Source organism: Festucalex cinctus, chromosome 2 (assembly GCF_051991245.1).
Source record: "Festucalex cinctus isolate MCC-2025b chromosome 2, RoL_Fcin_1.0, whole genome shotgun sequence".
In the NCBI taxonomy this organism is placed as follows: Eukaryota; Metazoa; Chordata; class Actinopteri; order Syngnathiformes; family Syngnathidae; genus Festucalex; species Festucalex cinctus.
The window spans coordinates 30,849,405-30,864,275 of record NC_135412.1 but is presented as its reverse complement, the minus strand read 5'-3'; the positions used below and the strand labels follow the sequence as shown (position 1 = coordinate 30,864,275).

General features: G+C 40.4%; 1 protein-coding gene and 1 long non-coding RNA gene across 4 annotated transcripts; one reads left to right on the top strand and one right to left on the bottom strand.

Annotated features, from left to right (window-relative positions):
- Positions 1-541: 541 nt before the first annotated feature.
- Positions 542-12,655, bottom strand: mmp23ba (matrix metallopeptidase 23ba). 3 transcript variants are annotated; one of them, XM_077514510.1, is made up of 8 exons: positions 12,203-12,655; positions 8,592-8,728; positions 6,856-6,995; positions 3,928-4,095; positions 3,695-3,859; positions 2,063-2,173; positions 962-1,088; positions 542-870 (listed from the first exon to the last, which is right to left on the bottom strand). In XM_077514510.1, exons 1-8 carry the CDS (start codon positions 12,380-12,382, stop codon positions 696-698), a joined length of 1,203 nt encoding a protein of 400 aa, XP_077370636.1. In that variant the 5' UTR covers positions 12,383-12,655; the 3' UTR covers positions 542-695. The 3 variants fall into 3 exon arrangements, with proteins under 3 accessions (XP_077370636.1, XP_077370637.1, XP_077370638.1); XM_077514511.1 differs by lacking the exon at positions 12,203-12,655 and adding an exon at positions 10,121-10,332; XM_077514512.1 differs by lacking the exon at positions 12,203-12,655 and adding an exon at positions 10,121-10,332 and having other exon boundaries at positions 8,592-8,724.
- LOC144014531 (uncharacterized) lies at positions 774-7,707 on the top strand. The gene is made up of 2 exons (XR_013282488.1): positions 774-1,124; positions 6,789-7,707. It is a non-coding gene; the product is annotated as an uncharacterized LOC144014531 (long non-coding RNA).
- Positions 12,656-14,871: the final 2,216 nt, after the last annotated feature.

Here is a 14,871-nt window from a genome sequence, read left to right as displayed (position 1 = left end):
ACTGCATTGACCAGCCAAAAGGTAATGACATCCAATACATGAACTGTTATTAATATTTAATATTCTGCCTTTTACAAAGGCTATATGTTTCGGTCTTTCTCACAAAATACTGCAAATTTGTACGTTTTTTAATCAGAAAAATAGCTGTCTAATTTTATACTTCTTAAAAACAGCATAGATGCTACTATTGATGCAAATTGTTAACCTGTCAGTAGCATTTAGGTTAGCATTATGCTAATGGAGATATATTCTCAAGGCAGAGGGTTTTGTTTTTAAATACGTACACATGAAATTCAATTTTTTATTTTTTTTTATATGATTACTTTGCCCGTAAACTTGAACTGAAGGCACCACTGTATTCATTAAATAAATCTACTTATTGTGCATTCAGTTTTATCGCTGTAATATTTTGCTCATCTCAATAAATGAGCTCGCATATTGGTTTCATTGTGCAAGAAGTCGTCATAACGTTGTGGCAGGTCAGTGTGTCAGATGCCCCGCGGCATCTACAACTATACGTTTCTAGTTCACAAAACATACCTCAGGTAATGGAATATTTTATTTTGCTCACATCATGGAATCATATTTGCACAATGACTTGTCAACAGTACATAACACAGAAAAGTACAAAAGAAAGAAATATGTGCCCAAGTGAATAAAGTGTTTGTGTGTTCAGTTCAGAGCCGGTGAGGCCTTCAGAATCGCACACGCACTCTCCATGAGTAGTTGGTGAGAACTTTGTCTTTCTTCTTCACGATGCAGGTGTACGTGCCCTCGTTGATGGCGTTGGCCACTATAGTGATGTGGTCGTCCTTCAAAGAGATGTAATTTGGGTGTGAGAACTCCAGAAGCTCTCCGTCCTTGTACCAGCTGAAAGTTGTATGTAAGATGGCAGTCAGTGAAAGAAGCACAGAGCAGCAAACGCGATGACACGAGGTGAGCAAATGGTGATCGTACTTACAATATTTTGCCTTTCTTCGATGCTATTTTCTTCCCGCAGCGGAACGTCAGCTTTTTGCCCTCGACCACGAGCTTCTGTTTGGTCCTCGGTGGTTTCGGGGTGGGAGCCACAGTTGGGAAAGGGAAATCTGGTCGTGTTGAGATCAATATTGAACATGCAAAAGGTAACAAAATTAATTGCTACTGAGAGCCATTCTTGCCCATTAGTATTAGGTAATATAGCCAAATGCTATGGGCGTCCTGGCCTCCAGGGAAAATGTCAAAGCTAACCTAAATTCCATTGTAAAGCAATGCTGATTAATATTAGCCTGCTACAAATGATTGCGTTGAAGTGTGTTGGTGCACCGAATGTAGTAAATCAGATTCCCTTATGGCTACACAAGCCTTATCACTAGGGTTGTAACGGCAACTGATTTGAATCGAAGAATTGAATCAAATTGTTCCTCTTTAAAATGATCCCTTCTTGAATTGTATCACCCTCCCATGTTTCAAAAGACGTATCAAATTGATTTTAATGGAGAGATGCACACCTGTACTTCTCACCATGAACATTGATTTCGCTTTGGAAAATTCCGTGCAAGCTTTGGCCAACCTCGCTATCAACTGAATGTCCGCACAGAGAACAGCCGCTCTCTCTAATGAAGCAGAAATCCAAATTGACCTGGTGTGTCTCTAACCCTGGAGCCACAGTCTGAAATTCCAGCGGTTTGGAGGGGCTCAGGAATTTTCCACAGCCGTACGACGTCTCCCAATCAACAATGAGGAACAGATTAGAGCGAGCCAAGGAATCGTATCCTCCTGCCTCCTCGCTCTGTCCCTTGTTGCCGGCCGAAATCTCGGAAAGCAACAACAAAGCGGGAGGAGCCATTTTGTGTTGTGCAAGAGGGGCCCCTCTGACATGACCTTGTAGCAAATGTACACAGCGAGCTCATTTAAGCTCATCTGCTGTCATTGATGTGGACCGTGAATTCAGGACACCGTTTTATTGGTTTGGAGCTGTTGGCTCACATTGCTGCATTGGCAAACAGATCACAGCGGCTCCTCAAAGCGCGCAACAGAGTAAACTCTTCTTTCCCCTCCACTTGGACTGCTGCTATCTTACCGTAACAGAAATCACAGCTGGAGGGGCAGTGCTTCTGCATCAGCTTGCGCTTGCTTTCACAATAGCCTTTACGAGCCCACGCCGGACAGATGAAGAACCGGTCCAAACATCCTGGTGGAGACCGGAGACACGATGTGGGTCAATGAGCAAACACAATCATCTTAACGCGTGGCAAGTGGATCATGTCATGCCAGAAAATGCATGCATGGAGGAAGTCATTTTGTGATTCCCCTGATATGGCAATCGTGCCATGTCTTGAACACCTGACAGAATCTGGTGAAACCAGTGTCTGAAAGTTGCTGCTTCCAGAGGAGCCCCCCCCCCCCCCAAAAAAAAAAAAAGACCCTTTCGTAATTCTAACACCATTTAACTCATTCACTCCCAGCCATTTTCACTGAAGCAACCCCCTTCGCTCCTGGCTATTTTACTGGATTTTGACTGATATTGCAAGGCACACAGAATATATTGTGTTCTATTGCTATACAAAACATGGAACCCACCAAAAAGGAAGATTAAAGTCTCTTATTTCATCAGGAAAAAAATATATATTTCTATCTGTTTCCGTTTTGCAGCATTTAGCATTAGAATATAGCTAAGTTTCATCATTATTCACAAATCTGCTTAGAATTGTGGGGAAACAGCTTGTTTTCAGCATGGCCCTGGTTGATCTCTTATACTCTGCTGCCAACTGCTGGCTGTTTTTTAATGACTACCATTTTTTTTCTCACCCATTCTCTGCATTTGAGAGGCTCATTCAAAATCTTTGGGACACTTAATACATTTAAAATAGAACGTATTTATATGTTTTGGGGAGCAAATGGGTTAATGAGAACTACCCCGAATATCACAGGACCTAAAAAGTTGCTTATTTTCAAGAAAATAAATTGTCAACATATAATAACATATTCACATGTTTTGTGAGAGATAAAAAGTTGCCATATGAGACTGAAGTCACATTTTTTCCAAGAATTAAAAAAAAAAATCTTTTCCAAAGACGGTTTTTGCCGGGATGAGAAGTTGGAATCTTATGAGAATCCTGAGAAGAAAAAAAAATCCAAGATAAAGTCGTAATGTTATGGTGTTAAAGTCACAGATGAATGAGGGAAGAATATTCAGATTTTACCAAATGAATTTCTACAATACGACTTTATTCTTGTAATTTATGCCTTTTATGCTAGAGAATAAGCCTTTATTAAAAATAAATTAATTAATAAGACTGTGTTCTTAAAAAACAAACAAGCAAACACTTGGGCCGGTCTTTGCCGAACATTGTGTCAATGCAGCCTTCGCCATTTAGTCGTAAACAAATCAGTGATTAGCCCATTGTGGTCGTCCGCCATAGTTTTCGGTTTTGTACTTTGTCAGCTCCAAGTGAGGTATTCATTTGCGGTGGTATGATCCCTAAACTACCAAAGAAGACAAAATGCGTCTTCGACTCATAATAAACAGCCACATGGTGGGATGAAAAAAGATAAAATCTTGGATAATCCCCTTTTTTTTGTCCTTTGACTCATTTTGTGGGAAATGTAAGCCACATTTGGGTGCAGCATTCCAATCAGTATAATTGTGACACAATTTCTATTGTTGTGTAATTTACGGATAGAACCGAAGGAGGGTGGATTATAATCGTACCGTAGAGACGATGCAAACCCCACACCTCATCCTGCGTGATGAGCTTGCGGCCGGTGAGCGTTGCGTTCAGGTGCATGATGGCTTTCGGGTCCCTGGAGTGCATGAGGCCCAGAACGTGGCCTATCTCATGCGTCGCCACGTGGACCAGGTCTGTGAGCCAAACCCCTGCACGCGACAAAGCACACGGTAGGTGAACGCGTTATTCGCCGCAAACCACCGTGAGGACGCCGTGCCTTTCTTCCAGCTGAAGCGCATGTTCCCCAGAATCCAGTATTCGTGATCGTCAAAGTGGATCTCGCCCGTCGGCGGGAAAAAGGCGTGCGCCAATTCTCCCGTGATGCCGTCGAAACAGTGATGCAAGTAGGACTGCAGACAGTCTGTGTGGTTGACGGGGTAGAAGCCTGCCAAAAACACAAACGCGCACCGTAGCTCAGAGCCCAGCAGCAGACTGGTAAAAGTACAGATACTGTGGATATAAAAAGTCTACACACCCCTAATGCAAATGCCAGGTTTTTAGGATTTAAAAAAAACGAGGCTAAGATTAATCATTTAAAAACTTTTTCCACTATTACTGTGACCTGTAAAACTCCTACTAATATTTTCGGGAGGGATATAATGTAGTTGCAAAAGTGTGCACACCCCAAATATGAATTTCTAATATCTATTAACTCATTTGCGCCCAAAAACATATAAATATGTTCTATTTTAAATATATGTCCCAAAAATGTGTCCCAAACACATATTTATACAGATTTTTTATTTTTTTTTATGCTAGAGCATACAGACGGCTTTGATGCAACCTCTCAAATGCAGAGAATGGGTGAAAAAATGGTAGCAATTACAAAAACGGCCAGCAGGCGGCAGCAGAGTATAAGAGAGCAACCAGGGCCATGATGAAAAACAAACTGATTCCCCACAATTCTAAGCAGATTTGTGAATAATGATAAAACTTAGCTATATTCTAATGCTAATTGCTGCAAAATGGATGTGTCCCAAAGACACATTTATAAAGATTTTTTTTTTTTTTTTTAATGCTAGAGCATACAGATGGCTTTGATGCAGCCTCTCAAATGCAGAGAATGGGTGAAAAAAATGGTAGTAATTACAAAAACGGCCAGCAGGTGGCAGCAGAGTACAAGAAATCAACCAGGGCCATGATTAAAAACAAGCTGTTTCCCCACAATTCTAAGCAGATTTGTGAATAATGATGAAACTTAGCTATATTCTAATGCTAATTGCTGCAAAATGGAAACAGATAGAAATACACGGGGGATTTTTTCCTGATGAAAGAAGAGACTTTAATCTTTCTTTTGATAGGTTCCATGTTTTTATAGCAATAGAACACAATATTCTGAGGGCCTTGCAAAATCAGTCAAAATCCAGTAAAACAGCCAGGAGCAAAGGGGGTTGCTTTAGTGAAAATGGCTGGCAGTGAAGGAGTTAAAAAGCGGGGGGAATCTTGACAGTAATATGTTCTATGCAGCCTCACTAGTCTAATACATTATTCTGGTTAATATTGTGTTAGTGGAATATGAGTTAAGCAGAAAAATCCAACAATTTTTATCAACATCAGAAGAACTGCTCAGGTCGAAAGCCTGGTACACGTAAGGATTTTTCACATCTTAAAAGATTTTTTATTTTTGTCAGATGCCACATATAAAGATAAAAAATCGGACATTTAACAGCTTTGGTCGTATTGTGTGTAAATTGCGCAGATAATCTCATCACAGCTCCCTCACAAACATAAAGATTATCATCTCAACACTGGTCAAGATTCCAATCCTCCGTGAAAGACCTCTTGCGCGATTATACGTGATCAAATCAAAACGGGGAAGGAAGGAACGAAGGAAGGGGAAAAAACGAGACACACTATGGAAGACAACAAACGCGACGAACTGGAAGTAATGATGGTGGTTTGCGGACTACTTCTCCTATGAGCTGGTCCTCCATGGAAGAGTTTTGGAGTTAATGAAAGCATTAAAAAAAACAACAAAACGTTGTGCTTCTGGTCGGACATGCTTTCTAATAATGCTTGTTGTTTTTGTATACGCGCACTTCCTTCTTTTTCAGTTAGGACGCCTCTTGATTGGCTACATTCAGTTTGACGTCACAATTGGTGGCGCAGGCGCACCTCGGCGTCCACGCCGACGTTAAGATTTTTGTCGTAAATATTGAACATGTTCGTTTTTTAAGATTGTCGGCCCCGACTGGTTTTGACCCAATTATCGGGACAAATCCACTCTTAACACATCTCACGTATAAAGATAATCCTATAAGATAATCGTATAAGACAAAAGATTGTCGGCGTTTGACGTCCTTGGTGGGGAAGGGGCAATATCAGGACAAAAACAGCCCGACTCTCTTTATGTGTGAACCAGGCTTTAGGTAACAACCAATCACAACTCACTTTCAGAAAACAGGTGAGCTGTGATTGGTCGTTGCCCTGTGCAACTGTGATGTCATCTTCAGTTGACAGCAAGTGGCAAAATGGCCGCCCCCTTAGATGGAAAAAAAACCCGGATGGATTTCGCTACATAACTTATATTCCACAAAAGTAATTAATCAGATTGTCATGTTTATACTATTGGCATCACATATAACACATTATTGTCAAGAAATGTTCATGGTTGACTTCCACTTTTAATAAGTTATTTAATTTAACACCGTATCTGGACACAAAATGGTTTGTCTCTTTTATTGCCTTACATATAGTGCCCGTATTGAGATGAAGAAAAAAAAAAAGTCACATATTTAGAGCTAGCTCAACTTTTATGCCAACAAAACACCACCCAATAAAGATTCCTGAAAATCAGCGAAAGTAACAGTAGCACAGTGTTTGTTCTTTGCTACTTGCCACCACTGTTGAGCAGGGACAAGCTCCCGTCGCTCCACTCTATTATTTCAGCTGTTTATAGCACAGCGGGGGATGACAAAGTGCATAGCAATGACAGAGCCAAAAGGATGATGAGACCGATCAGGCTCGACTTCGAAGGCCTCGACATGGGCTGACATGCATGGAAGTTGTTAAGCCTTTGTGCTTTTCATTTAAAAAATGATCGCCTTGACTATATGACTTGTGGTTTTATGATTTAAGGAGTCTGGAGGCGCGACCCCACAAAACGTTGCGGTAGTAGCGGGATTGTTGGAGGTCCCCTACGCACCGATCTTAATGTCGGCTTCCTGGTCCGCCGGCACCTCTCGGAAGCTGAAGGGCGAGACGTCGCTCCACATGGTGAAAGCCTTGGCAATGCCTCGTCGCGTGTCCGTGGCATTGATCAGGTTTGTAGGGTACGACAGCAACCTGATATCAAATGGAAGACACGTAGCATTACACCACAGGAAAGTAATAGAAATCAGATTCCCTAGTCTACGAATGTACATTTAATCACTTCTGTTAGCTTTAGTTTGAAGTCCCTTCATTTTGAAGTGACATGCCCCTGAAGTTTACTGCTTGGAATTTAACGAAAAAAAATAAAAAATAAAATCTATACTGTTATCTGGAGCAAGCCCAGCTGACTTTGGTGTTTTGTTTTGTGATGCCACTACAAAAGGGTGTGAGTGGTGGCAAAGAGGGAACTAATGTGATGTGACAGGAGATGGAACTTCCCGCTTGACACATTTCTGTTTGCTGCTCAGTGCAACCTTACTAAGAGAGCAACAGAAAGTGCACCGCTGCACTTATACGAAGAGACTCGTCTTCTAAACAGTAATCTTGTGTCATCAAAGGGCAAGTACAAATTTTAATCTTTTCAACAACAACACAAAATGTACTTAAATGTATTTAAAAGTTGTTGTCCCCCGTCCCAGGGACTTTATATTACATTACAGTGGTGTCTTGATACAAGTGATTGTTTTAAGAAGTTTTAATTATTTATTTATTTTTAATAGATATGAAGTGTTCAGCTGTTTTGTTTTTTTCTTCGAATAAGAGCGATAATTTGAAACAGTGGTACTAGTGCACTCAACTCACTTCACAAGAACCAGCAGTTTAGCAAATAGTGAATAAATATTTTTTTTTAAATAAATAGTGAAAAAAGGTCGTTTACTCCCAGCTGAGGTTTACTGTCAAACTAAACATAAAACAAAGAATTACACGTGTATTGAAAACACCCACATAGCCTTTCCGTGACTTTGCTTAGCTTAATGCTAACAAACAATGCTAAACGCCATTAACGAATAGTTTCTATTTTGTGTTGTTCTATTCTTGCAGCAATGACTGTTTGAATGTAAGCGGTAACAACACATGCAGACAGACAATAATACTCAGAGGCATATATTCTTTATCCTCTGCAAATAGCTAATATTACTGAGAAATTGGAATCATCTTGTATATGTAATATGTGTATATTATACTGCCCTCCAGTGGCCTGGCTGCATACACCAGTAGCAGCCGCAATATAGTCATCATGATGCAAAAACTGTTTAATTCTTTACTTTCTATTTAATTGTGTTCTTACTATTAATTTTAATTCAGTACAATATTATAGTGCTATTTTCCTTATTAGGAAACAAATTGCGAACACTTTTTAGGAGGTGGTAGACTGGTACAGTAAGGGTTTCATTAAATAAAATGCACACATCCAGAACAAAGCATAGCAATGTTTTGATGTATGAGCACAGTCATGTATGGATTACACTCACATCTCAAGGCACCACTGTATTTATTTATTTATTTAACCTGTGATGAGCTTCTTCAGTTCATAATGTTGCCTGCAGTTTTACTGTTCAGCTTTCATGATGGCCACAGTCTGACCACCAAACGGATGAATTAGAATTCAATTATTTTTAATAGCATTTTTGAAAGACAAACCAGTAAACAAATGCATAAATTTGGAGCTCAGAGGTTCCACTGCATGTACAACTGTCGTTTGTTGCAAATCTGGATAAGGAAGGATACTTGTATGTGAGCTTGAACTTGTCCCATTTGAGCTTCTCCGGGGTGAGGGTGTAGCGCTTGTTCCTGGAGAGGTGCAGCACTTGCGAGTGGGCCTCTTTGCGCATTCCGATGAGCAACACAGTGGTGTAAGCTTCTTCCTTGGACAAAGAAAAACCTTTGATTAATCACCTCACACGGCCCCTCAAAGACAATTTAGGACTTTGGCGGCGGCTTGAAGAAGGTTTGAGGAAGCTCGTGAGGAAATTGAGGTAGATGGATGACTGTTTTTTGGCAGAATGCAAGCGTCAGAAGGCATGCAAGCATAAATTCCATTTGTCATATAACGGTAACAACAGCACCGGGCCGCTACTATTTCATTGCCTTGCAAGTGAGACACTTACTATGTTTTCATGCACTGGAATTCCACCTCACGGAAAATGAAGAGGTCAGCAGTGAAAGTGCTTTCCAAACATGAAGTACGGTGGAGCTTTGGAGTACAAATTCCAGGTAGTAACACCTGGATTAGAGACTTTTTGTAAAGCTTTCACAAGCTATCGCTGGGTGCCTTTTATGGTTCAGCACTCTCATAAATAATCTGTAACTCCACACACACAGGTTTTACTTTGTCTTGGCAGCAATATTTCACACACCTTCACAGAGATGGGATCGACTTTTCCAAACTATGAGAGGGAATGCTCTTTCATTTTGACAAGACATTAATTAAAATAGAGAGGCGCTTTGAGATAAAAGTGACTTGCTAAATAGTGAACAGTTCCTCAAAAAAGAGACATGTTTACTTTAAAACTAAACAAAACAAGAATTAGATGTGTATTCAAAACAGCCACACAGGTTTTCCTTAATAAATTCAATTTAGCTTAATGCTAACAAACAATGCAAAATTCCATACACAAGCTAACAATTAGCATTTGGTGTCTAAACGCAAAACGGTCAAGCAAAACGTAGTGGTGAAGTGGGAATAGTTTGGGCAAGGCCCATGCTTAGATGAATTTGGAGTAGAGGAACCCCATGAAGGTCTTCCCACAAGAGTGTAAACTTTATGTTGCGCAGTTGTGATTAACGCTACATCTAGTAGGTGTCTACATTGCGATAAGTGTTACCCTTCAAAAAGAACTTGTCAGCTTTCCTTTTGACATTGAGGAAAACTAGAAAAGGGCCTTTATTCACTGTTGCATTTTGGTCCCAACCCTCAGCTTCCTGTTTCTGCCTCACCCAATCAAGATAAATAGATGCAACGCTTCCTTTCCAAAACAGTGAACCCACAGGGCGCACAGACCCATGTTGTACTTTCACTCTTAGATTATACTGTGTAAGCGCTCTTTAGATGACGTTTGGGAATCACACGCTCATAAATAAATGTGAATGAATTCCCCGCCATGTTTCATGTGGTAAAGCCAGTGCAGATATTTCTGACGTTTGTTGCTCATTTTATAATTACATGTGCTAACAAGTAAAGATGTACCATAAACTATGAGGCACTCCAGACTAAACACAGCAGACTTGAAGAGTAAACATTTTAGACAAACACTCACCAAGAATCGTTAGGAGCAATCAGCTCCTAAACCCTTGAATTGCCTCAAGCCTTCCCCTGATATTACCATTCCCCCCCTCAATATTTAGAAGGAAATGAAAATACTCATTAGCTACTAATCTCATTTGTCTGGCTGGCCCTCCTGCCGCAGATACTTATCTCAGGATGTTATGTAACCCTGCAAGAGCACCCTTGATGGACACATAATCAGAGCGTGTAACAAAGGAAATGAAATAAATCCATTTCTCATGATTGTCACAGCCAGAGGGAGGCAACGATGAGATGGCCATGCCCAGTAAGATGACACAACAATAAATCAACATACAGAGATCCAAGGCTGAAGGTGACTCGCCATGTCGGCGTTATGAAGGAGTTCATCTGATGACAAACCACACTGGAGAGAGAAATTGTAGAGCTCTCCAAACGTGACTGGGTGGATTTATTTTTTTTTTTTAAATACGGACATTATATTTGTTAATGGCAAATGTGAACTGGAACTAAATTTGATATTCTGCAGTGATATGATGTAATGAAGCAACAATGTACTTGGTAATCATCTTGCCTGTTTAAATAAAGTAAAAATGAAAAATAATAATAATAATCAAGTACTTTATTGCTGTAATTGAGTCCATTTATCAGGGGCTTGTACCTCACTCGAGTATTTACTTTTCAGAGAACTTTTTACTTTTACTTCCTGTATTTGAAAACAATCTGTATTTTCTCTACTTTGTCAAAGTGAGCTTGTTACTTTTTTCAGCCTTTGATGATGACGTCAATAGAGAGGGTATCTGTCAACCGTGAGATTTTAATTATACAAGGCTGGGGAAAAAAGAAACTTTAGCAACATGGAGGAATGTGAAACATAAAAATGCATTTCTACTTTTGTATTTCAGTGCCTTTCAGAGTCTGTATTGTTTTACTTTTACTTGAGTACAGTTGAAGCTGTACTTCTACTTACAAGCACAGCATGTGATAGTTGTGCCACCTCTGACATTGTGTTCCTCTGAGGGAACAGTATGTAATTGGGCCAGATGAAATGCTTGCCGCTGGCCATATATGGACTGCAGGCTGTGGGTTGCCCATCAGTGCTTACAGTACTGTACTTAAAAATTTTGCCTTATGGTATATGTTATTTTGTTATTTAATTTTAGTATCCATTGCTATTCATTATGTGATTCTTTTTCATTACTACCCTTAAAATAACGAGACATATTACATTGGATAGAGTACATGATTTCTTATTATATGCCTCTATAACAATACCAACACAATTTTTGTAACTAGTGCAAGTCTAGTGCAAGGCATGGTCTAAATCTGCGCCACAGGGGCAGCTTAGAACAGGTGTTGGTAATTCCGCAGCTGTGTGCAACCCCACACATTAAAAGAAAAAAAAAAGTTTTGGATTTTTTTGTCGAGGCTTCGCGTCATGAAGCATTGGCCGAAATTGCGGGCAACCGACAACGGCGGGGCCGACGGAGAGACGGAAGTGCTCATCTCTGTTTAAATGTGGCACACTCATCTCGTACAAAGAGTCTCTACATAGTGGAACTTGCAAGACAACCAAACTTCTCTAAAGAAGAAACTGCTTTGCTTGTCAGGTATAGATTGAAGCACGCAAAGTGAATTAATAAGGAACTGCAAGCAGACTTCCAAAGGCGGGCGATGGAGATAATAAAGAACTAATAATCGGGAAAATATTAGTAAGATAGGTTCTACTAGTGCACTGTATTGTTTTACTTGTGAGAACATACAGTAGATGATAGTCATAATACTCTATGCTACAGTAGAATAGACATGAACAATTGGATATCAATGCTGTAGCTGTTGGAGCATTTTTATCTGTCCTACTATAGCCTATATATTAGGACACATGTATTCTACACCTTCTTCTTGTATGCTTCATTGTCTTAAATGCCCAAACTAAAGTAGCTACACAATTTGGGTGCAACTCTATCAACTTTAGTTTTAATCTTGTCTAAGTAAAAGGCAGTCGGCATGTATAAATAGGCCTACCCAACAAAGAGGACAATAAAGTCTCAATTAAGTGACACCCGAGCAGCGCAAGTGTGTTCCCCCAGCATACCTCGGTCCTCCACGGGGGGAACGCGGCGCTCCGGGGCATCCCTCCGAGCAGGAGGCTGAGCAGCGCGGCCGCCAGCAGAGTCGCCCACCCCCACCTCCTCCTCCTCGGACAGCTCCCCCCCATGGCCGCCGCGGCGGTGCGGTGGCACCTCCGAGAGAACGACGTCGGAAAACGGTGCATCGAGCGGCTACTCCTCGGCCATTGCGCTCGCTCCGCCGTGCGCCGGAGCCTTGCGGGTCCCGAGTGTGAAGGAAAGGGAAGTGTATGTAAGTGCGCACTGTGCAGCTCCGCTCGCTCGCTCGCCGCGCCGCGCCGCGCCGCGCCACAGGCTTGGTTTCACATTACTGCACACAGGGCAGCAGGTCAGCGTCGAGACGCTCTAATTGGAACCAAACGCGTGCTGTCCATCCTGGAGCCACAGCACGCTTCTCGAGTCTGGCTGGCTGGCTGCAACATTAGCACGTGGCCCAAAACTTCAAACTTGGCTTTACGTTTTTTCTTTTTTTTTTCTCTTTTATGCAACTCTGCTGCTACTCACCAGGGGTGGCAAAATACTAACACTGAATATAGAGATACAGACACTTTTAGTAGCACAGTACTATGCTTCAAGTTCAACTTAAACTACACTGCAAACTACAATAACATTGTTAAATGGGACATGGAGAACATTTACATCTTGATTGTTTGAATACAAATAGTTGGGCGCTGGAGTGCCTTTCTTTCCATCAAGGTTAAAATTAAGTTGTTCATGCTGGATAGTAGGGGTGTTAAAAAAAAAAAAATCGATTCGGCGATATATCGCGATACTACATCGCGCGATTCTCGAATCGATTCAATAAGGGCAGAATCGAATTTTTTTTTTTTTTTTTTTTTTTTTTTTTTTTTTTTTTTAGGATTCACACCTTGAGCATGGAAGAATGTTATATGAACGGAACATTAAGCCTTAATATTTTATTTTAATGCTGTTCAAACATGAAACAGATTACAACCTCTATAAGACTGAAATTTCAGATAAATAAATAATACATTTTCATATAAATCTTACACTCTACAAGCTTACTGATTAGTATTTTCTAAATTTGAATGAAAAAAAATCGCAACAATCGACTTATAAATTCGTATCGGGATTAATCGGTATCGAATCGATTTGTGACCTGTGAATCGTGATACGAATCGAATCGTCAGGTACTAGGCAATTCACACCCCTACTGGATAGACAAAAATACGTTAAGTAGCGACCACACTACAAACGTTGTGCATAACATCAATAGAAAATATGCATGTGAGGTGCAAGTATTATGTGTCCACTTTGGGTCAGCATCTTCACATTCTGACTGTGCTTGAAAAGGCAGGACGTGTTGCATGATGTGGGAGTGAATGAGCGTGTGGAGTTGGCTGGTTGCTAGTTTGCATGTTGAATTAGGGCCTATTTGGTGCAAGTTAACCTAGCAATAGCTAGATTGAAATTGTGCTTCACTCAAGGGACTTCTCCACAAAATCAATCTGGGACTGCTTCAAAGTAATTTGCTCGGGAAAGACGGCACATTCTGTACAATACTTCGAGCTGATTGGACGATTTGGCATTGTGCACGTTTGTTTTGACCAATCACGGCCACGGAAGAAAATGTCGTCTTCGTTTTCTCCAAGGGGGATAAAAGCAAGAACATATTACCAGCTACAAATGCCTGAAGCGCCTCTCTTTGTCCAACATTTAATAAGGAAACGGTGAGTAATTCTAAAAGAACAGAATTAGTTGCAGTGTCCATTCGTCCATGTTAGATTTGTTTGTTTGCCCTGGCGTTGGCAGTGGTTTCGTCACAGCTGCGTGTCCCGCCCCAAACACAATGTCGCTCTGTGATTGGCCCGCACCACCAGCGGTTCAGATCGGTCGGGACAAAATATATTCTTTGAATTTAGTTTGCAAACTCACAAATATCGTGATAATTCATCTTGCAGAGCAAGGTTAGCAAGTTGTGGCCATAGGAAGCTCGTGTATGGAGTTGCTTATTGGTGTTTGCTTTCTATCGTGTGTTCAATAAAACGATTAAAAGTGTACCAACAGTGGTGTGTCAATTTTTGAACACCTTTGGAGGGATTACAATTTATTCTAACTATCGGTGAATGGCAGAATGGGCGATATAAATTAGCTAATGATGTTTAGTTTAACGTACCAATATTGCACTAGCTTTATCTTCTTTAAGTGTGACTCCGAACCTTTGGAAATTCTCTGTCTTTTAGCACTCTTAGCACTCTCATTCTGATTCGTACTTACGCGTACTGCTACTTAAATCTGCTATACTGGTAGCATTTTCTGTGTGGAAAAATCATTGCCACAAAATTCCAGGAATAGCAAAAGATATTATTGCGTGTTGCAATAATAATAATAATAATAATAATAATAATAATAATAATAATAATAATAATAATAATAATGATGATGATGATGATGATGATGATGATGATGATGATAATAATAATAATAGTAAAAACGTTATATGGCGAGGGATAACGGATATGCCACCATTTTGAACAGGAAAAAGTAATTTCTAACCCAAAAAAATATTTACGGACACAGAGAAAACAATACGTTCGAAAATTAATGAATAACGAATTTTTAACTGAAGAATAAATATATTTAATATATAAAACATGGGGGGAAGTGGAAACAA

What these genes read in the sequence shown, in the direction of transcription:
- mmp23ba (XM_077514510.1), bottom strand. Translation starts at nt 12,382, where the DNA reads ATGCACCGTTTTCCGACGTCGTTCTCTCGGAGGTGCCACCGCACCGCC. An exon ending in GGAAGCCGACATTAAGATCG is followed by an intron (nt 4,096 to 6,855) that starts GTGCGTAGGGGA and finishes TGTTTTTGGCAG; the next exon opens with GCTTCTACCCCGTCAACCAC. An exon ending in GGGTTTGCATCGTCTCTACG is followed by an intron (nt 2,174 to 3,694) that starts GTACGATTATAA and finishes GGTCTCCACCAG; the next exon opens with GATGTTTGGACCGGTTCTTC.